The following is a 25,261-nucleotide window of genomic DNA, read 5'->3' as shown; positions in this document are numbered from 1 at the left end:
GAATGCTGAGTTTAAAATGGAGGATGTGTATTTAGCTTTGACTGGTATTCCTCATGTTTCTGCACAACATGCTAGTGCTAGGCCTATCCACCACCCCGTCCCTAAAATGTGGCAAAGATTTGCCGGTGTATGTTTCCTAGGTAGGAATGAACCCCATAACTGTCAGACCAATGAACTAGCTGTAATTGGCCATTACATGTTTGGGTATGAGAAATTGAACATAGCCCGGTATATCATCCACCACCTAGGTAGGCATGCTACGGCCAGCAACCACCACACTACCCCCATCCGTCTTGGTGGCCTTATCACTAGGATAGCCATCAAGAAGGTCGGTTTTGTAGAGAGTGGACCCCACCGGATGACTAACATGGGACCCGACACCTACATGACCTCTAGGTACCTTGAGGAGCTTGGGTGGTTGCGGGTAGACGAGAACCAGGTCACCCATTGGTGCATCAGGACAGGGACTGAACAACCCTTGCCCATTTTTCCTTTGCCCAACCCAGACCTGACCGCCTTTCCCCCAGGGCAAGAGTCCTACACTTATGCCCTGTTAGTTGCCCATGCTAGGGGTGAGGATCCACAGCAGGCCCAGGCCCAACCACAGCTTGTAGTTCAACCCATTCCACAGCCACCATCACCACCCCGACAGTCCCATTCCGTCCCTCACGGTGACTCTGACCCAGTTTGGGACTTGCAGAGTATTGGCCAGGCCATAGGTCGCATAGAGCAGACCCAGACCGAGTTCAGACAGATGATTGGCTCTGTCGACCATAGGCTAGGCTACCTAGAGAGGAACCAGGGTAGGGGGCTCTACCCTATTTATGATGATTATGCTCGTCGGGGCAACATTCCCGACGATGCTGTTTACCCAGACTGGTTCCAGCCCCCACCTCAGGGATACGATAGGGATCCCACTGCCCATGGTATTTACACATACTATTCTTCGTTCCATGGGTACGGTCAGGACATTCCTTTTGGGGGACCGCCGGGGGGGACTTTTCATGCTAACTATTTTGGTGGTAGCTCCTTTGGTGCAGATGGTGCAGGTTCCAGTGGTGGAGCAGGTGGGTCCTCTCGGATGGACCAGGATGAGGAAGAGTAGCCAGCTGGGCTACTTTCGAGCCAATGAGGACATTGTCCGATCTTGGCTTGGGGAGATTTTTGGATTTGGTATATATTTTTCTTCTTCCTTTTTCTTTATTTTTGTTTATTTTTGGTGTGTTTTGTTAGTTTAGATTTATTGCTTTTTAGATTAGTTTATTGCTTTCCTTATATGAAAAGTACAAAAAAATTGAAAAAACAAAGAATACAAAAAATACGAACCAATGAACTGTAAATCATGCTTCCCAGTGCCCCATACTTGAGAAAAATTGTTTTGATTCTTGGTATTTGATTTTGAGCATTGTGGATTAGTTGATCATGATTTGAAGTTTAGTTACTTGGATTCCTAAACATGCGTCAATTTTGTCCAACTACTTGTGAATATAGTGCTTGACTGGTTGATTTGGTAGGAATGTGTGTTAGTTCCTGGTTTGTCAATGAATTTGAGTATTGATTTGCAACGATGAGTAGTGTTTCATGACTCAATATTATGCACATGTGGAGGACGAAGGCATTTGTTCTTTAGGTAGCCTTCAGATGATTTTAGATACATTTGTTCCCTTCTTGCTACCCATGTTGTTGCTTGTGCCCATTTATTGTTTTTAGCCACATTACAAGCCATATTTGCCCCATTGGTTACTAGTCCCAAGCTTGACTTGGGGGAGCTATTAGTGAGTGAGGTGAGGGAGTTTGTAGTGTGCACTTTATTTGCACAATTTGGGTGGGTTTGAGAAGTTATTTGTTCTTGATCATATTTTTGTTTTAATGAGTTTTATTGTGTATATATTTGAAAAAAATAAAAGTGTGATAGGAAAAAAAGAAAAAAAGAAGTTCAAGAAAAAAAGTGAGAAAATAAAAAAAAAGAAAGTGAACTTCTAGAAAAAAAAAAAGAAAAAAATGAGAAGAAAGAGCAAAAGAAAAAAAAAAGTGTTCAATGTTCAAATTGTCTAAGTGAAGGTTTATCAAAAGAAAAGAAAGAAAGAAGTTGAGTTTCAGTGTAAATAATTGAGTTTTGAGTTCAAAGTTTGTTTATTCACTCTAGTTCCATATTATCATATTTTTATGAGTGAAATTGTGAGTGTTGGGATTGTTTATTTTGTTTGGAGTATATTTGGTGGATTTGTGTTGGAGTTAGTTTTGTTGGAGATGTGTATGATCATTATATTTGGTCATGGGTTTATTAGGATATGGCTCCCTTTTAGCAAGGCTTTTCTCTCACATATTCCCAAATTTATCCTACCCTTTTACCCTAGCCTTACATTACAAGCTTTAAAAGACCTTTTGACCTTGTGCATAGAGTTGTGTAAATGTGAAAGTGTTGTTTATCAATGCAAGTTATGACTTGACATATTCCGAGTCGACTATAGGGTTGAGTGTATGTCTTTTCAAACACACGAGTGTTGTGAGTTTGGGAGGGCATTGTTCACATTAAAGGGGTTGGGATGGAGAGCGATCGAGTACATCTTTTACTCGCCACATAAATGAGAGTTGAGTGTGTGAGCACTAGTCTTGAATTCTATATGCTCTTGTGGTTTGCTCTATTTGACAATTGTTGGGGAGGAAGGGTGATTAGATGGATAGGATTGGTTGGTTTTGAAGCATGCTCACTTGATTTGCCTTGAATCGTTTGTGCTTGATTTTTATATTGGGGTGAGGCATGTTTTATTGTTCATTGAGGAGCCCTTTGCTTAGGGACAAGCAAAGGTTTGGCTTGGGGGAGTTTGATGTGTTCATTTTATATATATATTTATCCCCGTCCCTTGGTCGTAATTAGTAGTGTTTTTGGCTCCTACGAGCCACTTTTATTACTAATTTGTGTTTTCCAGTGCTTTGGTAGTTTTGCTTGAGTTTTGTAGGAATTTGCGTACTTGGAGCATTTTCCCGGGTTTTTCGAGGAGCATCTACAAGTATTGAAAGACCGCGACCACGTTCGATAGCCCAAGACCGATTGGAGGTAGCAAATCGGTGACTAAGGGCTTAGTTTTGGAGATATGAGGCGTTTGGGCTAAGTTGGAGAGCCCAAGGAAGAGCCTCGAGGCCCAAGAAGCCTCGCCCGGACCACCAGAGCACCGCCCGAAGGCGCGCCCGGCCGGGCGGGGCGGAGCAACACCTTGAAGGGTCCCGCGCCCGGAGCACGCGCCCGACCGGGCGCGAGAAGACATCTGAGGCAAAAAAGGCGGACCCGGTCGAGCGAGCCACTGCCCGGCCGGGCGCGAGAAGGCATTTGAAGAGAAAAAGGCGGGCCCGGTCGGGCGAGCCACTGCCCGACCGGGCGCGTGTTGGCTTTAGGGAGTTTAGTTTTCCGTTTTGCTTTTGTTTTAGCGGAAATTTTCTTGCTTAGTATTAATGCAATTTTAGGAGACAAAATTGGAGACTTCTTCATAATTCTCTTACTCTAGTTTTTATTCTCCTTCCCTCTACTTAGACTTTCTCTCTCTAGACTTTTATTCTCTCTTGTTCCTTAACTCAATTGTAATTCCGCCGTCTTGGTACGATTTCTCTCTTATTTAATCTCAGTATTTTCTTCTTTCAATTTCTTCATGTCTTGTTTAATTATTATGTTTTGCTTAGTTTTAATTATGTCTGAGTAGTTTTCCTTCTAGGGTTTTTGGGGATCTAATAAATAATATGTAAGGGTAATTTTATGATTGTTGATTATTAATGCTTAATTGATTTCCTATTGATTGTTTTAATGCTATGCAATTAGATTTGGCCAGGTTTAATTGTATGAGTTTAGCAATATTGATTCGAGATTCGAGAGATGAGAATTGATGTTTAGGCTTAGTTTCAATAGGCAGATTAATTTATAAATGGTTAGGTCGAGATTCGAGAGATGAGATTTAATACCGGTAAATTAATTCTGTGATTGTAATACGTAGCGAAAGCCCTTTATGATCTGATTAATTAATGCATTGATGATTGATTATTGTGTTTTACCCTGGAATATTGTTTATTAGTGAACCTATGCCCTAGGCTTTATTATTATTGATTTCTTCATTAATTATTCTTTTTACTCATAATCTTCGTAGTATAGCTAATTATCACAACTCTTGGTTACTTTAATAATTTAGATTACAATAATTAATTAGGAATAGAAAGACTTGTTTCCCTGTGGATTCGACCCTACTTCCCTATCTACATTAGTTAGAGGACTTAGGTAATTTTTTTTGAACGCACAAACCGCCAGAGATGCTCCACCCTACGTTGTGCCCTTTGCCTTTCATGAAATGGGGAATGGACATAGTAGGGAAACTTCTCGTTGCCCCAGGACAAAAAGTCTTCATGCTCGCTCTCACCGACTACTTCTCAAAGTCGATCGAAGCAGATTCGTTCACTCAGGTACGCGACAAAGAAGTCATTTCATTTATATGGAATAATATCATCTGCGGGTTTGGCATCCCCTCAGAGATCGTCTTTGACAACGGGTCACAGTTCATAAGTGACAAAACCAGACGATTCTGCGACAAGTGGAACATCAAATTATGCACATCCACTCCTAGATATCCGCAAGCAAATGGCCAAGCCGAGTCAAGCAATAAGACAATTATCCAATCACTCAAGAAGAGACTCAAACAAGCCAAGGGAAAATGGGCCGAGGAGCTCCCGTCAGTTCTCTGGGCGAACCGAACGACGCCAAGGACGTCTACAGGACAGACGCCATTCTCACTTGTCTACGGATGTGAAGCAGTCCTACCATCTGAGGTACGAATTCCTACTGCAAGGTATGGTCTCATGACAGGCGATCAAAATAATATCGAGATGTCCTCCAACCTCGACACAACTGAAGAACTAAGAGAGGCAGCCTATCTAAGGATGGCGGCACAACAGCAAATTGTCGCACGAAGCTTCAACAAAAACGTGAAGGCCAAAGTATTCAGAATCGGAGATTGGGTACTTAGGAAAGTCTTCCAAAGCACCAAAGACCCAACGGATGGAAAGCTAGGCTCGACGTGGGAAGGACCATATCAGATCCTCGACGTCGCTGGCAAAGGAGCATACAAGCTGGAATGCGACACATCTCAAACTTTACCACTTTTAGGTAAAGGCTAAGGTACTCAAACGCCCGATCTTAAGTCTTGAAAGTTTAATTTTATTTCCATATTTCAGATTAAGTGTTCTGACTTAAGCATCGGAGGGCCGTTGGCAAGAACGCCAACGGCCAGTCCTAACGCATGTTTTGCAGAAAACGCAAGGGCATCAAGACGCCAGCCCCGGGCAAAGACACGACAGACAGGTCAGTCAAGACCTGGAAGCTTGGATAAGACACGACAGGAAGTCAGTCACGACCCAAGACAGCCATGGCAGCAAAATATCTCGCTAACGACGTCGAGTTGGCCAACTAACGTACGACATCAGATATTTGGGGGCAACATACCTCCCATGTATACAAGCACTCAAGACTATTCAACGACCTAGTGAGAAACTTTCGTTCAATTTTTCTATTAAATGTAAAGTGCCTATCAAAAGCACAAACTTTTACTTGGTTTTTCAAAATAACGGCCATTTTATTGAAACATTGTACTTAGCACTTTTTACTTATTTCTTTTTGCAAAAAATGATGTAAGCTTGTATCCAAAGATCAAACGAACGCAAGAAAAGCAAATAAAACACGAAGTATTTGTTAGCACACAAACCTAAAGTTTGTTTTGCAGAGAAACAAAAGACTGACTGTCCCATGACATCCAGTAAAGACAAAGCAATAGCAATCCAAAAGTACAGACCTGATCGTCCCACGACGATCAGTAAAACAGAAAGTTCAACAAAAAAACAAGTTCAAAAGACAGACAAAAGACAGGGAAAGCAGAAGTCAGACATCCTCAGCTGTGACATCCATCGCCCCAGAAGTTCCGACTCCAGCGTCGACTTCAGCAGGGACCTTAGGATCAAAGTTGAGGACAGCATCAGCAAAGGCGCCATCAAGGTTCCTGGCCCCCTCGTCAGCCTCCTTAGAATCAGCAGTGGACTTCGCGTCGTCCCCGGGGACTTCACTAGCCGAAATCAGATCAGCCTCAGTCCCCAAGGACGACGGAAACTTGTTAAGCTCGTCCTGAGCAGCCCCAACAGTTAGACGACCAGACAGGAAATGCCTCAACAGCTTAGCACGAGTCGTCAGCTGATCAAGGCACTTAGAGTTCACTGCATCTTCACGAACCTCAGCTAAACTAGCCTCCAAGTCTGCAGCCTGCTTCTTTTTCTCCTCCAAAGACTCATCCAGCTCCGCAACGCGCTTCTCCTTCAGCTCTAGAGTAACCTTAAGACTGGAAATCTGCGCGTCCTTCTCCTCAACCTGCTTCTTCTGCTTCTTCACCTCCTCATCAGCAACACGTCTCGCGTTACTTATCGCCCCAACTAAAGAGCGAAGGGAAGCCATTTCCTTCTCAGTAGAAATGAAGTACCCTCGAGTTGCGAGCAAGTTCTGCAGAGACTGAAAGTACCAACCCAAAGAATGTCACTTAAGAAAAAGGAAAGAAAAGAATGGAGGGAGAGAAGACTTACGTTGAGTTGAAGGGACACTGCCTCGCTGATAATCTGAGCAGGAGTCATCTTCTCCAGACGCCTCTCCGCGCTAGGAAACAACAGCTTCTCCGCAGTGGGCCAAAGGGACGCGGACATCGACGTTCCAGTAAGAAAGTCAGAAGGGACGCGCAACACATAGTCAGCATCTTTAGGTGCCTTAGGGATGTTGGGAGGAGGACTAGGCATTGTCTTGATAGGAGGGACGTCCAGTACCACGTCCTCAGAGCTGGAAGTAGTCTACTTTCTCTTCTTCCTTGCAGCACGTTCGAGCATCTCCTCGTACGACATCTTGGCAGACTTCCCTGATTGAGACTCTGGAACAGAATGACCCAAGCAGTCAGCACAGAACAAGAAAGCAAGAGGAAAAATCAAAGTAAGTCATCCTTACCAGTAGCCATTTTTTCCCCTTCACTTGTCTTCTTGGTACCAGGTTTTTCAAAGGTCCGTCTAGCAATAGGAATGCTCAGAACAGCCTCGACCTTCCTCAAACTGGTGAGACCACTGAGATGTCGATATCTGCGACAAAACAAGCCATAAGAACCACGTCAAAACAAAGTGAGGAAAATTAAGCGACAGAAGATATAAGCAATACCTCCGTCGCGCCAACCACAACGCATCCAACTAGCTTCTTCACCCAGGGATTCCCTATCTACAAACAAATAGCGTGACTTCCAGCCACGATCATTCACCCCTGCTCGTTCTACCAAGGCAGGGTGCCCTCTCTTCAGAACCAATGTACACCTATTTGTCTTAGAAAAAGAGAGTTTGTACGCAAAAACAAGGTCGGACAGAGTAAAAGGGTCCTCCCAATCTGCAGTAACCTTCTCTAGGGTATGAGCCACTCTCCAGAATTGCGACATCACTTGACTAGGGCCGATATCAAACACCTCCATCAAAGATCTAGCCAGACGGCCAAATTCAATAGTGTAACCCAGCTTAAAAGGGTACTCGTACATCACGACATGGTCTTTTGGGCAATCCTCTGGTCTTTCCTCGTCCGAGGGGACTTGGATCACGGCGCACTCGGGGAGCCCAGCCAAAGCAATGAATGCTGGGACATCGCCTTCGCCGAGGTCACTTGGAGGGTCGTCAGTATCAGCCATATCTCCCACAATTTTACTTTCACCCCTCTCTAAAACCCTAAGTGAAAATCTAGTTCTTGGAAGTAAATTGGGCTTCCTAGTCATACGATAACTATGAATGTAGAAGAAATCAAAGTTCAAGAAGAGGAAGTTACCTGAGAAAGTGGCCGGAATTCGAGTAAAACCGCCGGAAAAATCAGCACGAACTAAAGAAATTGATTTGGAATTTTTTAGGAGAGAGAATGAGAATTCGGGGGAAGTGTGTAGAAATTAGATCGGCACGGTTATTTATGCAAGTGGTTGGGAGAAGTTATGGCAGTTTTCAAATTCGGTGGGTTAGTGGGAAGTTAATTGTTTCCTTGATCTTCCCACGATCAACTCAACAATTGGGGGCAAATTGTTATGGTTAATTTTTAGACTCATCTCGACGCACGACAAGATGCATGACCATAGAGACAGTGAAGCAGCGAAGGGCAGTATATCTCCCTGGAAAATCGGTTTGACTAAGTCCTGGAATATATTCACTTCAGCAGTTTGTTCCTCCTATTTTTGTGGGATTTTTCCCCAGATAATTCAAAGGCAACAAGAAGATAGTCTCGAGACTAGGTCAAGCAACGGTCTCCTATTTTTGCGGAGGACGTTTGAAGCATCTTCAACGGATATCTCCAGCCTAGCTACCCTAGCATGATTATAGTATAAATAGGACGATATTTGTATCATTGAGGATCATCTCACTCATACTGCTTAGTACTTACATTCAAAAGTTCTCACAACATTGTAATCATCTATTTTTCATAGTGAATCGGTGGTCTTGCACCCACCCGCAGTTTTTCCCGCATTTGGGTTTTCTGCGTCATCAAAACACCTTGTCTTTTATTGTTTCAATTCACTATTATTTAGCTAATCACTCTAGCCGTCGTACGTCCCAGCCTTAGGACGCCCTTTGGCGAAATTTGGCATAAACAATAATCTAAAGACGAATAAAAATGGCACATGTCATTAAAAAAAATTCCAGCCAAAAAAATTCAGTGATAACTTAAGAAATATGTAATATTACTATAATGTTTTCCTTCCTACTTTACCATTATATTCAACATAAATATTATTCTGTAACGTTAATATTTAAAAAATTGTAACAAAAACTTTTGTATACACCCGGTTTACACTAATATTACTGTACATCGAGCAGTGTAAGGGTAACTTTTACGTTACCTAATTTTAGGGTAACTTTTTGTCTTTTTTTGGGTTACTTTATACATGATACAATTTTTATATAAATAGACAACAAGAAAAGTTTTATATTGGTAATTTAATTACATTCTATCACTAATAATTGATTTTTAGTCATTTAAAATGTGATTTTTTACTAAAATTTTTTATTTGTATTGGATTACTTTTATGCATATTAGGGTAACTTTTATTCATTTCAGGGGTAACTTTTGATCACTTGAGTCTATCTTTATAATGGATGTACAATTATTATTGTACACCTGATTTTTTTTAAAAGTTTGTGAAATTGTAATGATCCAAAATCAATATAGTTTTTTGTAACTACATGTAGAACTTTTAGTAGATTATAAATATCATATTTTTTTATGGAATGGACTTTATTATATTTTTTTATAAATAGAATAGATTTGTGAAAAATTATTGAACTACATACAAATTATTGTAAATCTTTATATATTTTGGTAAAACCGTGCATTACCGTGCATTTGCACGGGATTTAAACTAGTACACAATTAAAGATGATTTATGATCAAAGTAGCGTCTCGGCAAATGTACCGGTCAAACTGATGCATATAAAAAAAATAAAGGGAGTAGGTTATACTTCGTATATATCTAGAGAGTGAAGTGGAAAGTCGTATAAATTTAGAAAAAGAATATAAATTTTATGAGCTTAAAGAAAGAACATATCTCTATTTATATAAGCCTAGCGAGAAGGCACGCACTATTCATCTAACATTACTTTAATATCCTCACTCAATTTTCGTTAAATATTTTTGGGTTGGGTATATAATCAGACAATTAATCCTAAAAAATTTTGTTTGAAATAATTAAAAATTAAGTAATCCTATTTTTAAAAATTAAAATAACTCCCATTCTTGACTATAAAAATGATTAATTGCACTTATTTATAAAAGTAACCCTATTTTTCCATTATGATAATTCCTTACCCGTTAAGGTAACCTCATTTAATAATTGTTGTAAACCCCATTACTCAATTAATTATTTATATTTGAAGTGGTTAGATTGTGTTACTACCCATATATATACGAAATATTAGAACTTGTTTCATAATTTTTCAAGAAGTTGACTGCGGTGTGAATATGTTCACATCTTATTTTAACATTTTTTTTTTAATTATAATATAATTCAATCATAAAGAATTAAAGATATTATTCTCTTAATTTTAATATGAAAATTATTCCACACTAATTTATTTTCCCAATGTATTTTACCTCTAGGCTTTAAGGCCTAACATACAAAGTTATTCGAAGGTTCGTATTACAGTTTCAAAAACGAGACATTGGTTTGCTTTTCCTTACAAAATGGACTTTAATGATGCTGCTTTAGTTAACCATGTGTAAATGTGTTCATTGGTATGACGGATTGCAATTGGGCCACATTGTATTAAATTTGCCAATTCGGATCCAAACTTTGCTTTTTAAAATTCTACTCGTTTGCCAACTAAGATTTTGTTCTTTTGAGCTGTTGTGCTTTGCTCTGTTGAAATTTGCTCTGCTCTGCTAAAATTTATACTATTCTGCCCTGCTCTTTTATGAAGTGTGTGGAAATTCTGCCATACTCTGTTGAAATCTGCTTTGCTCTGCTGAAAAACCTAAACTTTTATTTTACTTCATAATCACTTCATAATTTGAATGATTAATAATAATATTTGTAATTTGGTCAAGATCATATAGTTATATTGTCAATTAGCGTTGAATGATATCATGATAACAAAATAATAAAGTACAAATTTACATTATTGGATATCATATGATCATATTGGATATCCGATTACCGATCCGAAAATCCAAGCATCCAAACTTATTAGTCCGGTTCATGAATATCGTTAATAGTGTTTTTGGTTATGTATCAGTATTATAATGACAAAATAACTCTTTATTACTTAGGGCATGTTCTGATTTACTGAACCGAGCTAAACTAAACTGAGCTGAACTAAACTAAACTGATTGAAGCTGAACTGAAATAAATAGAGCTGAAATAAATTTTTTATAAAAGAAGAAAATTAAAAACTGAACTGAACTGAAATTAAGTTGAAGAGAACATGCCCTAACGATACTTCCCTTTAAGTACAAACTAAATCCTGTAACACCAACACAATTAGTCAATTACCCCTATACTACTAGTTTGCTTTTTGAAGTTTAATTAATAGCAATTGAACAAGTTGGGCAATAAGAAATACGGAGTAAAATTCTTTTTTTTGGCAACTAAGTTTGCTTTTTAATAGACGTCGTTGGAAATGTTTTGCCGCTTCTTCTCACCGAGTCACTATATAACTGCCGGGCACCGCACACCATCAACATTAACTTTTCTTTCGATATTTCCAAAAAAAAAAAACCATTTTAGCTAACGAAATACGAAGTACTTGTATATGAGAGTAACCCATCCAGGTACGTTTTTGTGTTGATACAAGTTATTCATTTGCTGGTTGTCAAATTTTAGTATATCAAATGATTTAAATTTTAACCTTTTTAGTAATAGTATTGTCTTTGCGGACAAGGGTTATGTATATTATTTTCCAAATATTATATTTAATTTTAACCGACATATAAAAATACTGCTACAATTCAAGTATGGAAAATAAAAATAGCCAGAATGTGAGACAGTCTCGTCCAAAACTTATGTTGATAATAATGGTTGTGATGTGTAGATAGTATGAATGATACGACGGAGAAAGAGGCGGTGGAGGAGGAGGTGGAGGTGGAGCGGAGGTGGGCTGCTTTACAGCGGCTGCCTACTTATACAAGCATAAGAAAAGGGTTGTTGAGGCTAGTGATTGATGATGGGAAAGTTGATATTAAGGAGATTGATCTTCAAATGTTGAGGAAGCAACAGAGAAATGTTTTAATTGAATCTCTCCTCAAAGGTGTTCAAGAAGATACTGAGAATTTCCTGAAAAAACTCAGAGATAGATTTGATCGGTGAGTTTTTGTTTTATTACATATTATTATTACTCGAGGAAATGATCTTGGCACGTCAAAATTGATTTTGACACATTCTTATATGAGACTACAATTATCTATGCTATTCTGGGTGTGTCAAAATCAATTAGTGGTGTGCCAAAATCAATTTTCTTATTACTTGCTTTGTCCTATGAATTTATTCGTATTTCATTTTGGGATGTTCCTTAAAAATGTTCTAACTCATAATACTCTGTATAACGAACAACATTCCTCATACATATACATACTCATAAACGTGAAAAAGACGCTAGTACATTTTTGTCAATGTACATCGTTGATTTTCGATTACATATTATAAAAAATTATTAGTATAAAGTTAATTTGAAATTAATCAAAAAAACTTCATAAACAACTCTACTTGCTTTTAGTTACAAGATTTTTTGGGAGCCCGCATTAATCTTGGTGATAAACATTTGTTTATCTAGTGACATTTTCGCAAATATATCAACAAAACATCCCAGTCAGCATGATATTTTCGTAAATAAGTCAACAACTTTTATTAAAATGTGGAATCCATAAATATTGACTTATGTACGAAAATGTCATGTTAATTGAATATTTGTAGATTTATTTACAAAAAATACCATTAAATAAACAAATTTTGTTTATTACCAAGATAAACTTGTATTTTCTCGTATTAAAAGAAAAAAAAAACACCACATAAAAAACACCACATGACCGTCAAAAGGTTCATTACACTTGTCTCATAATTAAAGTTTTTATATGTTCACTTCACACAGGCAAAGGCAAATTCACCTTGGAAGTCGAAACCATGTGTATATGGCAATAAAAAGATTAAATTTTTATCTATTCATCTTTTAAATTAATCTGAATCACTTTTATTTATTCAATTTTTAAATTAATGTGAATCACTCTCATTGATTAAAAATCTAACAATACACTTAATTGGGATAATACTCTATTAGCTCTTACATGTTATTCTCATTTGAAATAATTCAGACAATATTAACAGCTTAAGAGAAAATCTTCTATATTAATATATAAATAATATAAGAAAAATATATGGTCAAGTGGAGTTTTGTTTAATTCCATTGATGAATACTTTCAAAATATCAATTTTTGTATGAAATTTTTGCTTAAATGTAATTAAAGATTTTAATTTAATAGTTTATTACGTATATCGGCTTCATATGTTAAATGAAAATATGATGATCAAGCGGAGTACTTAATAGGAAAATTTTCACGGAGGGAGACTTGACTCCTTGTCCTTGAGAAGTTGAGATTGATTAGCCTGTATATGATTAACGGTAGGGTCGCAGGTAACTATCATACTTGGGAGTAATTAAGAGATGAGTGGCTTATATCAACAACTCAACAAAAAAAATCTATGCCACACATACTCAATATTTTTCTGGCTGATTTGTATTTTTCAATTATTTGGTGAGATGTTTTGTATTTTTCATCTTTATGCTTTTATTTTTTATTATTGGTTCTGTATCTTTTATTGGGATCATGTGCGACCAAAAACTTAAGCAGGTGGTTAAATTTTAGATCACATTATATTCTCTGTCAAGCCCCCTCACATAAGAGCCTGTTGACTTAAAATGTGGATGTGGCATGGGTCCTCTCATACACAGTGGCCAGCGCAAAATATCCCACTTGAAAGTAAGAGGTGAATAAGCTTTAAATCCGTGACTTTTGTGTCAAAGTGGCTCTTAATACTATGATATATAAACTCTTAAAAGAAATAGTGCCACGTGATACTTTTCAAAGTATATGAGCCACATCACAATGACACGTCACAATGCCACGTCACTATCCAGAATATATGTGCCATATAAGCTTGCCACTTCATTTAACAAAATAAATTATGCATCGAGTTAGATTCGAACCCATAACCTCCAAGGCTCCAACACATAAAGGTAAAAAAATTACCATCTCAATCAACTTTTGTTAATGTTTTAAATTTCACGTAACATTATATTTATATATTTCTCTAAGTTATTAAATAAACCAGAGGTTATACGGAGTATAATTTATTTATTTTTCACAAGATAATAATAAAATAAATGCATATGAGGTAAAAAAATAGTGTCATTCGAGACAACACCCGAACCACACACTAGCTATACAAACAATAAAAAATATCTACAAATTAAAATAGTACAAACCAGCAACCCAGCCACTCGGGGCATCACCCGTGCCACACACCAGTTTATCATGGTAAGATGTTTAACGAGTGAACACGTATGATTAGGCAAAATATTCCTTTCATTATTTGAATTGGCATCTTGGCATGCTTTAATGGAATGTTTGGGACCAACGGATCGGACCATCATCCACAATTTTATTATTGCTAATTTGTTGAATTACTTTAATCCTGTCATAAAAAAGAAAAGAAAACTTTAATCAATAAGGTAAAGTAACGCTTAAGTGCATCTATGTATGTTTGGGACCAATGGATCGGACCATCATCTACAATTTTATTATTGCTAATTTGTAGGATTTACTTTAATCCCGTCACAAAAAGAAAACTAAACTTTAATCAATAGGAATTTTAAGGTAAAGTAACGCTTTAGTGCATCTATGATTGGATTCCATGGATAAATGTTTGGAACAATTTTCACCCCACGTAGATGATCACAAAACACAGTGACAAATGACGATTGATTTGAAGGAACTAATTGTCTAATTTAGTACTGTACTCCGTACAAGTTTGTTTCAAATAATGATTTATAATTGACCATCTATCTATCTATACTATATACTAAGTAGTCACCAAAAATATCCCAGGATTACACGTGTCAACTTCTCATAAAATATTTTCCCGCCCAAAAACTTAGTATTTTTTTGTTTTTTTTTTTTATAATTTTATTTTTTTGAAAGAACTTGAATTTATTCTTATCTCATTATTTATCCCATATTCAATTTTGAATTTTGAATTTTTGACTGAATAAAAAACAAAAGGTGTGTTAATTTTGATACTTATTAAATGATGCATCATACATCATTATTCATACATCTTTAAAAAAAAAAAAACAAACAAAATTAATTTTCTATATTATGCATAAAGATAATTCAGCCATATATCAAATCCAAAATCCGAGCATGGCTCGGGCATTAACTAGTAATGTACTAATAATGTGATTTATTTGATGGTATCTTTTTATGGTCCCTTAATGTTTAACTACCTACGAACTTAGTTGCTTACTGGTTTTAATACGTGTAATCTTTGACCATTAACTTATTAATCCAGAGTTTATAATAGTGAAAATTATGTATGATCTGAATTCTAATTGATATTTATAGGGCTGCAATTAAAATTCCAAATATTCAATTGAGATACGAGCATCTGTCCGTGGAAGGAAAAGTACATGTAGGAAGCAGAGCTTTGCCCACCTTGCTCAATTCTTCTATGAATTTTCTAGAGGTAATCATTTTTATTGTCAAGGACATTAGATTCAACTAACATAGATGTCACTTACTCACTTTGTCCCAATCTTTTACCTTAATTATAAGGCGATTTGGATATGCAATGGAGTGTAGGGTCAGTATTAATTTTATGTGGGACAAAGGACTTTTTCGGTCTTTTTAGACGTAGACAGGTTAACAAGTTTGGACTTTTATCAATAATAAACTTACTAAGTTTTTTTTATTACCAGTGGTACACCTAAGGTTTCATGTAATTAACTACAGTAACTCTTCTGTTAATTAAATGTTATTACTAGTTTATTGACTTGATTTTTGACTTAAAAATGAAATGACTAAATTGCCCCCCCAACTGATTAATTGATCTCCCTCCAAACTCCAACTACCCAAATTAAAAACAAAAGTGATCGTTCATCTTATTCTGTCCCTACTCTTTCCCCTGTTTTTATTACACTAAGTAACCTTAATTGACTATCGATTGAAGCAAAATTCGTGGAAAATATTAAGCACTTCTTTGTTGATCATAAATTTTGACTCTTGATGTATTATAAAGTTATAATAAGTTTGATGTGTTTTTAATATTGGTGCAATAGACACATTCAAAACAGCATATACAAACCAATATTGCAATGATCCTGGTACCAAAAACACTTATTTGTGACAGAAATTGTTTAATTAGCTGGTGAGAAAACTGAAGTTTTGTTCACTGTTTTTGTGTTGAAATTTGACAATGGCAGACAATTCTTGGGTTGATACAACTTACCCCGTCAAAGAAGAGGACCATCAAGATACTCCAAGATGTCAGTGGAATTGTTAAACCATCTAGGTATATTCTTATCTTCGTTAATGTATCATACAGACGAACTCACTTATGTAATTATGTTATAGACCAATGATTTTTCATTTTTGGCACACCCATTGCGAGAAACAGATGTCTATGCTATTCTCATAGTGATGTGCCTAAATCTAGTGACGGATACTGAAGAATTTTATTTGGGGGGCTGAAAAATTGAAATCTTATACATACGTCGTAAACTTATACTTATAATGTCAAATTTTGTAAAAATTAAAAGTATTTTTTTTTTTTAGTTGTCAGAGTTGGTACAGCACAATTTAATATTTCTAACTAAATAATCTATGATATTATGGTATGTTATATAATTTGTGAAAAAAAAATAAATTGTACACTGAGATAGTCTATAAATTAAAACTTTACCACATAAGATGATCTTAATAAGAGGGGAAAAAAATAATTACATACAAGGCTACGTAATATTATTGCTCAGTAGAAAAAGTTACGTAACAATGTTAAGTAAGAAAGCAAATTTCTCATGAAGTTTAACAACAAATTATTGATGATGTGGGCCCTGATTTAAACTTTGAAATGACAAAAAATCACATGAAAAAAAAAGGTTAGAAGAGGTGTGGCCCGCTAACACATCTAGGCACTGGCAGTGCCTAGCATATTCTTTTTACAGTAACTTTTTACTTTGGACTGGTATATTTACTGATCAAATGTAAATTTTTTAGGCTTCTATCAGGGGCAGGCCCTAAATGGCCCCTATAGAAGATCTGCCTCTGTCTAAATCAATCAAAAGTGTACTAAAATAAGTTTTCTTGTTATTCATTTTAGTGTTTAACTTAAGAGATCAGTTTTTCATAAAATTTATTTATACAATAATTAAAAACATTACTGTAATAATCAAAGCAGTATAGTAAAATTTTCCTTAAAAAAAGTGTAGTAAATTAAAAGTCATATTGTTCAAGAGAATTTTTTTTTAGTCATGTTAATCAAACTATTTCCATGTGACCATGTATTAGAGCTGTCAATTCGGGTAAATGGGTCGGGTTTGTGTGGGTCGGGTCAATACGGGTTAATGTCAGGACCTATGTGGGTCGGGTTCGGGTTGGGTCATGTTTGAGTCGGGTCATACATCTTTTCGGGTTCAGGTCGGGTCAATAAAAGGTCGGGTTACATTCGGGTCAGGCGAAAACTAGTCGGGTTAAATTCGGGTTTTTACGGGTTTAAATGAGTTAGGATCATGTTTGGGTTCGAGTCGGGTTCGGTTCAAGTCAATTATTTTTGGGTTATAATCAGGTTGGGTCATTATCGGGTTCGAGTCGGGTTTGGTTCAAGTCAATAATTTGCGGGTTATAATCAAGTCGGGTCATTTCCAAGGGCCTCATTTAGCTGTTGTTCTAAGCTCCCAATTTTAGCCTAAAGAGAAAATCATAGTTTCAGTAATATAATGATTTCAGAAATAAGAAAATTGTTATTTTACACCTCAAATTTCAAGGGCATTATTTAAACAAAAACTCTTGTAAGTGACTGATTTGACAGCAGAAAATAAGAAAACAAATATGCGCCATAGATTCTTCATTTTTCCCCATTGTTTATTATGCGATAACAAACACTAAAAATGTAGAGGAGGCAAGATAGGAGAGCAGATTTTTGTCCTGGTCTTCTATCACTATTGCTTAGGGAAAGATATGGACATGAATATGCATGAACATGACAATAATTTCCTAAGACCAATAATTCACATGCAATTAGTTCAAGAAACCAACAACTTAAAGAGAAAAATGTAGTTGGACATGAGTATGCATGATAAATTGATAATGACTATAATCTCCAAAGAGGCAAAGACCAATAATTCACTTGCAAGCAATACACCATGAAGCTCATATGCAAGGAATCCATGTTAAGAAATTGAAAAAAAGCCTGAAACTCAATAGTCGAGTACTTTTTTTATCCTAAAATCTTCTAAATCCTAAAATTCGGGTTAGTAATAGGTCGAGTTTAAATTCGGGTCGGGTCAATAACAAATCGGGTTGAATTTGGGTAGGGTCAATAATAAGTCGGATTAATTTCGTGTCGGGTTTGTAACAGGTAGGGTTTAAATTTGAGTCGGGTTAGGAACGGGTCGAGTTGACCTAGAGTCGGGTTAGTAACAGGTCGGGTTGAATTTGGGTTTTGATGGGTTAAATCGGGTTTGGGTCATTCTCGGGTTCGAGTCGGGTTCGGTTCTGGTCAATAATTTACAGGTCACATTCGGGTCGGGTCCTTTCTAGGTCGGTTCATGGTCGGGTTCGGGTCTCAAATACTCGGGTCAACTCGGGTCTAGGGTTGGTTTCAGGTCGGGTTAGGTCGGGTTCGGGTCACTATTTTTTTCGGGTTCAGACGGGTTAGGGTTAGGGTCGGTATTTCGGGTCGGGTCAGCTTTTGACAGCTCTACCATGTATGACGTATGTATACATAATTATAATACGAAGTATTAATGTTACTATATTCACTGTACATTGATGTTTAAATTGTTAGGATGACATTACTTTTGGGACCTCCAGACTCTGGAAAAACTACATTACTACAAGCACTCGCAGGGAAGGTAGATGAAGACCTTAAGGTGATTTTATTTTTCAATCCGAAATCTTTTTGTATACAACAAAACCTATGCAATATATTTCGTGAGATCATTTTTTTCTTAATAACTCCCTTAATAAATTGATAAAGTGTGGTATAACTTTTATTATTTTTTGAAAGGTTTGACATCTTTAACATAGAGCTGTGTGTATATCAGTATACATATACATAAGTAGACAAAAATGGAAGCTAAAATAAACATTTACAAATGTGTGATTCTGTCGTGTATTCCTTAGAATTTCATTTCTGCATTTCTTTTTTTTAAAAAATTGTTTATTTATGGATGTAGGTAACAACATTATCCTATTCTATTTAAACTATTGTCGACAGGTAACTGGAAAGATAACCTACAATGGGCATGAGTTGACACAAATTAATCCTCATAGAACGAGTGCTTATATCAGTCAACATGATGTTCATTTTGGAGAAATGACAGTAAGGGAAACACTCGATTTTTCAGGACGATGTTTAGGGGTTGGAACTCGGTATGAGTTGTTGCAAAAGCTGTTAAGACAAGAGAAGCAATCAGGGATCACACCTGATCTTGATATCGATGTCTTCATGAAGGCCATAGCGATTCCAGGTCATGAAAGTGGTCTAATTACTGATTATGTCCTTAAGGTTTGTGTTCTTTACTCGTCATGTTACTAATCTATTTGACACATTTATGAGAAAGGCTTACACTTTTAAGAGCTTAATTAGATTTTAAATCTCAGTACATTAAATTAAATACCTTCTTTTATCTATTAATAGTTACTTGGATTGGATATATGCGCGGATACCACAGTGGGTGATGAGATGAGGAGGGGTATCTCGGGTGGTGAGAAGAAGCGTTTAACCTTAGGTATATATGCAAATTCAACTATATACTTATATATATCTGGTTGTACCTTCAATTATGTTTATTTGTATGATATCAAGAATGTTCCTAAAGTTTATGTGACAAAAGTGCTTGATCAATTTGGGTGATTGTACTATAATGTAGGTGAAATGTTGGTTGGACCAACAAAAGTGTTCTTAATGGATGAAATTTCAACCGGGTTGGATAGCTCCACTACTTATCGCATTTGCAAGAATTTAAGAGATATAGCTCATACGTTGGATGTGACAATGATCATATCTCTTCTGCAACCTAATCCTGAGACGTATGACCTATTTGATGATATCATTCTTCTTATTGAAGGTCACATCGTCTATCAAGGTTCGTGTGGAGATGTTCTTGATTTTTTTGAATACATGGGATTCAAGTGCCCGGAAAGAAAAGAAGTAGTCGACTTTTTGCTAGAGGTTACTTCAAAGAAAGACCAAGCTCAATACTGGTCAAGTGAGAACCAGTCTTCACACAAATATGTTTCTGCTCACGAGTTTGCTCAAGCCTTCAAATCTTTTCGAATTGGGCAGAAACTAGCATCGGATCTTTGCATTCCTTATGACTCTAAATCTAAAGCAATGCAATCTGATATTTCAAAAGAATTGTATGGTACCTCTAATTGGAAACTATTGAAGGCATGTTTCGCAAGGGAGTGGATGTTGATGAAGAGGAATTCTTTTGTGTACGTCTTCAAAACTACTCAATTAACAATCATGTCATTGATTACCATGACGGTGTTCCTAAGGACAACAATGCACCATGAAACAGTGGCCGATGGAGGGAAATACTTGGGAGCTTTATTTTTCAGTCTCATGAATATGATGTTTAATGGAATGGCTGAATTTCCTATGACAGTCCTTAGCCTTTCGGTTTTTTACAAACAAAGGGAACTTTTCTTCTACCCTGCTTGGGCTTATGCCTTGCCTATTTGTGTCCTACGAATACCACTGGCATTCGTTGAATCTACTATTTGGACTGTCATCACTTATTATACAATTGGCTTTGCTCCAGCAATTAGTAGGTAAGGTAGACATGAGCTTTAATTTTTAAGTTTTTTCGTAAATGTATGCTGTATGAAAATACATGATCAATTACGTTGCTTTTAACCAAAGTAAGTATATGTGCAATTTTTCTATCAGGTTTTTTTGCCAGTGGCTAGCACTCTTCTGCACAAATCTGATGGCAATGTCCCTCTTTCGCTTGCTTGGTGCCGTGGGAAGGACAATGGTTATTGCTAGTACTATCTGTACCTTAACCTTGCTGTCTGTTTTTGTCTTGGGCGGATTCATTATTGCAAAAGGTATGTTATATAATTCCAAGTTCTGTTTTTTTTGTTCTGCTTATATTACTAGCATTATATTGGGAACTTGTTCTGTTGTTACTGCCATTCGCATTGTGTGTGTTTTACAGATGACATTGCACCTTGGATGAAATGGGCATACTACCTTTCGCCTATGATGTACGGACAAAATGCTTTAGTTATCAATGAATTTCTTGACAAACGATGGAGCACAGTAAGTGCACTTTCTGTTGCCTCCTTTTCCTTGATAAATCATTCATGATCATGTTGTTTTTCAGAGACTACCTTGTATATATAAACTATCTCTAACTCTTATTATTTGTAATAAAAGGGTACTATTATTTCTGAGACATAAAATTTTTTTGTTGCAAATAATAAAAAACGGAGGTAGTACTTGAATGACCAATAATTTATTGTATGCTTATGTTTACAATATTAATTCGCAGCCTAATATGGATTCAAGAATCAATGAACAGACCATTGGCAAAGTGATACTATCCTCGAGAGGCTTTTTTAAACAACAATATTGGTTTTGGATTTGCATAGGAGCTTTATTAGGATTTTTTGTCATCTTCAACTTATTCTATATACTGGCATTGACATACTTAAATCGTAAGTCCTTGATTTCATTTTTTCTGACTTCAAAAATTCGTACAATCATATTGATATCGAACTTTAATTACTGATAACAATGTTTCATTCTTCAGCTATTAGTCATTCTAGAACTATACCGTTAGATGATGATGAGACCCAAAAGAAGGCTACTCTTGTAAAGAGTAATACTAGCTCTTTCGTAAATGGTGCTCCGAAAAGAGGAATGGTTTTGCATTTTCAACCTCTTTCACTGACATTCAACCATGTAAATTACTATGTGGATGCGTCTGCTGTAAGTTCGGATTTCAATTGAAAACGTACATTTGGTTATTGAAAATTGATGTACTAGTATTGATGACTTAATAATCTTAAAAAGGAAATGAAAGGCCAAGGTCACAAAGAAGATCGTCTTCAGTTGTTACGTGATGTCAGTGGTGCTTTAAGGCCGGGGATATTGACAGCACTGGTTGGTGTAAGTGGTGCGGGTAAGACCACATTGATGGATGTGCTCGCCGGAAGAAAGACTGGTGGATATGTTGAAGGAAGCATCAAGATCTCAGGGTACCCCAAAAATCAGGCAACTTTTGCTCGGATTAGTGGTTATTGTGAACAAAATGACATCCATTCACCCCACGTAACTGTCTATGAATCCCTTCTATACTCGGCTTGGCTTCGTCTTTCTGCAGAAGTGGACATAACAGCAAGAAAGGTTTGTTTGTGCACACTTCATTATATATTGAATCATTTTCATCATCAAAAGTTCGTCTTCTTTGATTATTATTATGGAACTACTGTTACAATTTTAACAATCATTATTGTTAGCTTTCTTAATTATTTCCTTTGATAAAAAAACATATGAAAACTTCCCGTATTTTAACAATAACAGCTGTTTGTTGACGAAGTAATGGATCTGGTGGAGCTTAAACCATTGAAGGATGCCTTAGTGAACGGGCTTTCAATAGAACAAAGGAAAAGATTGACAGTAGCCGTAGAGTTAGTTGCTAATCCCTCCATAATATTTATGGACGAACCAACATCCGGACTTGATGCTAGAGCTGCAGCTATTGTTATGCGCACTGTGAGAAATACTGTGGACACTGGACGAACTGTGGTTTGCACAATTCATCAGCCAAGTATAAATATATTCGAGGCCTTCGATGAGGTATTACTTGAGCATTCGCTTTCAATTTCATTAAACAATTAGTACATCTTTTTTTTCTTCATATAATACATGTAACTTGTATAATATTATTGCAGCTCTTATTGATGAAAAGGGGAGGACAGATAATCTATGCAGGACCCCTTGGTCACAACTCTTGTGAGCTAATTAAATACTTTGAGGTATATATTTATTCACTTGATGCACTTGTATGTGTAGTAGTAGCTCTACTCCCCTGTTTCATGTAATCTTCGATGCCTAGCTTCGACCATGCATTAACATCTTTACTTAAATGTCTTTACAAAACGTAGTAGTTATGCTTGTGTCATCTCCTTATACCTACCCATCTGCTAAGTTTAATATAGACATCGTACGAAATCCAATCATAAAACATTATTAGCACGTAGTCTTCAACCTCTGAACTTACTTACATGGGATATGGCTTGAGTACTGTCTTTATTTTCAATGTACATTGTGCCTTTTGCCTGGACTAATGGCTCGGTGGTTTTGTATATGGTCCGTCCATAACCATTGAAGGCCATTCCCGGAGTGCCAAAAATCAAGGATGGTTATAATCCAGCAACATGGGTGCTTGATATCACTAGTCCTGAAGTAGAGTCTCAACTGGATGTTGATTTTGCAAATAATTATGCAAACTCCTCGCTTTATCAGTAAGTTACAAATTTAAATGTCTAGACATACATGCATAAGTATTAATTCAATAATTATATATGATTAGAGATTATACATTTTGTTAGGAGGAATCAAGAATTGATTCGAGAGCTTAGCACTCCTACACCGAATTCTAAGGATCTCTACTTCCCAACCGATTACTCTCAACCATACCTTGTTCAATTTAAGGCCTGTTTCTGGAAGCAATATTGGTCTTATTGGAGGAACTCAGAATACAATCTTGCTCGATTTGCCATGACTGTTTTCATAGGCCTTGTCTTTGGTGTTCTATTCTGGAATCAAGGAGGCAATATGTGAGTTTAACTAGCTGCCTTAATTATTGATCACATCATCAAGTATCTGTTCTGTCCCAAGAGTATTTTATTTTAGTTTAATGACGCGTATTTGTTGTCATGGAACAGATCTAAAGAGCAAGACTTGATGAATCTCCTAGGTGCCTTGTATTCGGCTGTACTGTTCCTTGGAGGTACCAACACTTCTGCTGTGCAAGCTGTTGTTGCTACTGAAAGGACGGTATTTTATCGTGAAAAAGCAGCTAGGATGTACTCGGCGTTACCCTATACGTTTGCTCAGGTAATGTAACAAAGGTGTATCACGTTAGAGTAAAATAAAAAGTTTACTTGCTCTGGTTTGATAGTGCAATTTAAATTTTATTCAGATTTGTTTTCATATCATACAGGTTGCAATAGAGGCAATTTACAATGTGATACAAACTCTTGTTTACACACTTATCCTTTACTGCATGATCGGATTTGAATGGAACATCGAGAAATTCCTTTACTTCTACTACTTCATCTTAATGTGCTTCCTTTACTTCACACTATATGGAATGATGCTCGTTTCTCTTTCACCGGGTCATCAAATTTCCGCCATTGTAATGAATTTCTTCCTCGGCTTTTGGAACATATTTGCTGGTTTTTTGATTCCTAGACCGGTATGTCACTTGCTACTTACAGATATTATCTATGAAATGTCTAAACCAATTCTAGCTATCATGTTTTTTTTCCCCTTAATTTAACATCTAGTTTTACGTGATTGATCTCTTATAATCATGTTACATTGTTACAAAATTACATCAAAGAACATATCAATTACATGAGGTTACATGTTATAAATTGACTCAACATGACCTACATCCATATTTATTCTTGGTTTATTAAGCACAAGGGAGATGTTAGGCAACAAGCATTTGGTTATTGGTTAACATGTATTGGTGTATGTGTGTATAGAATAAACCCGAGTTCAATAGCTCGTTGTGTGCAGCTTCGATCAGCACTTTACCTTAATTTCTAACTTTGGGCGTTACATGCATTTGATTTTTGCAGCAAATACCAATTTGGTGGAGATGGTTTTACTGGGCATCCCCTGTTTCCTTGACATTATATGGTCTCGTGACATCACAAGTAGGCGACATCGAATCTACTCTTCTTGTGCCAGGAGGTAGCAACAACATATCCGTTAAGGATTTCCTGAAAGAATACTTTGGTTATGAGTATGAATATCTGCCTTACATTGTTATGGCACATCTAGGTTGGGTCCTTCTCTTCATGTTTGGCTTTGCTTATGGAATGAAGTTCATGAACTTTCAAAAGAGATGAATTAAGGATCAAGTTCATGAACTTTCAAAAGAGATTAATTAAGGATTCAAAAATTTTTATTTAATTATTCTTGATTTAATGATTTTGGAGAAAATGAATTACATGTAAATGTGGGTATACTTAGTAATGTGTTGTAATCGATAAATGTAAATGGAATAAATATAACCAAATGCCAAGTAATGATGAAATAAAGTAGGTATTATATAATTAGCTATTTATTAGGTTTTGTTTAGTTCATTTTATTTTTGGCTAATTAACTAGTTTTTGACCCGAATGATGCTCTGGGTCATTATATAATATATATTGAAACTGAGCTGATAT

The 25,261-nt window shown here is 36.5% G+C and overlaps 1 protein-coding gene across 1 annotated transcript; it reads left to right on the top strand.

Moving 5' to 3' along the window:
- The first annotated feature begins 11,076 nt into the window (after nucleotides 1-11,076).
- On the top strand, nucleotides 11,077-25,154 carry LOC145613482 (ABC transporter G family member 34-like). The gene is made up of 20 exons (XM_081668598.1): nucleotides 11,077-11,341; nucleotides 11,602-11,872; nucleotides 15,185-15,305; nucleotides 16,042-16,130; nucleotides 18,624-18,708; nucleotides 19,056-19,346; nucleotides 19,479-19,569; nucleotides 19,711-20,617; nucleotides 20,736-20,896; nucleotides 21,007-21,110; nucleotides 21,343-21,508; nucleotides 21,604-21,782; nucleotides 21,867-22,199; nucleotides 22,377-22,652; nucleotides 22,748-22,831; nucleotides 23,187-23,320; nucleotides 23,408-23,635; nucleotides 23,744-23,915; nucleotides 24,022-24,276; nucleotides 24,668-25,154. Exons 1-20 carry the CDS (start codon nucleotides 11,323-11,325, stop codon nucleotides 24,938-24,940), a joined length of 4,239 nt encoding a protein of 1,412 aa, XP_081524724.1. The 5' UTR covers nucleotides 11,077-11,322; the 3' UTR covers nucleotides 24,941-25,154.
- The last annotated feature ends 107 nt before the right edge of the window (nucleotides 25,155-25,261 follow it).

Source organism: Chenopodium album, chromosome 25 (genome assembly GCF_948465745.1).
Source record: "Chenopodium album chromosome 25, dcCheAlbu1.1, whole genome shotgun sequence".
In the NCBI taxonomy this organism is placed as follows: Eukaryota; Viridiplantae; Streptophyta; class Magnoliopsida; order Caryophyllales; family Amaranthaceae; genus Chenopodium; species Chenopodium album.
This window is presented reverse-complemented; position numbering and strand designations above follow the sequence as displayed.

Excerpts from the sequence above, each read along its gene's own strand:
- LOC145613482 (XM_081668598.1), top strand. Across the intron at positions 18,709-19,055 it reads AGGTAGATGAAGACCTTAAG|GTAACTGGAAAGATAACCTA; the intron begins GTGATTTTATTT and ends TATTGTCGACAG. Across the intron at positions 21,509-21,603 it reads GGCATTGACATACTTAAATC|CTATTAGTCATTCTAGAACT; the intron begins GTAAGTCCTTGA and ends TTCATTCTTCAG.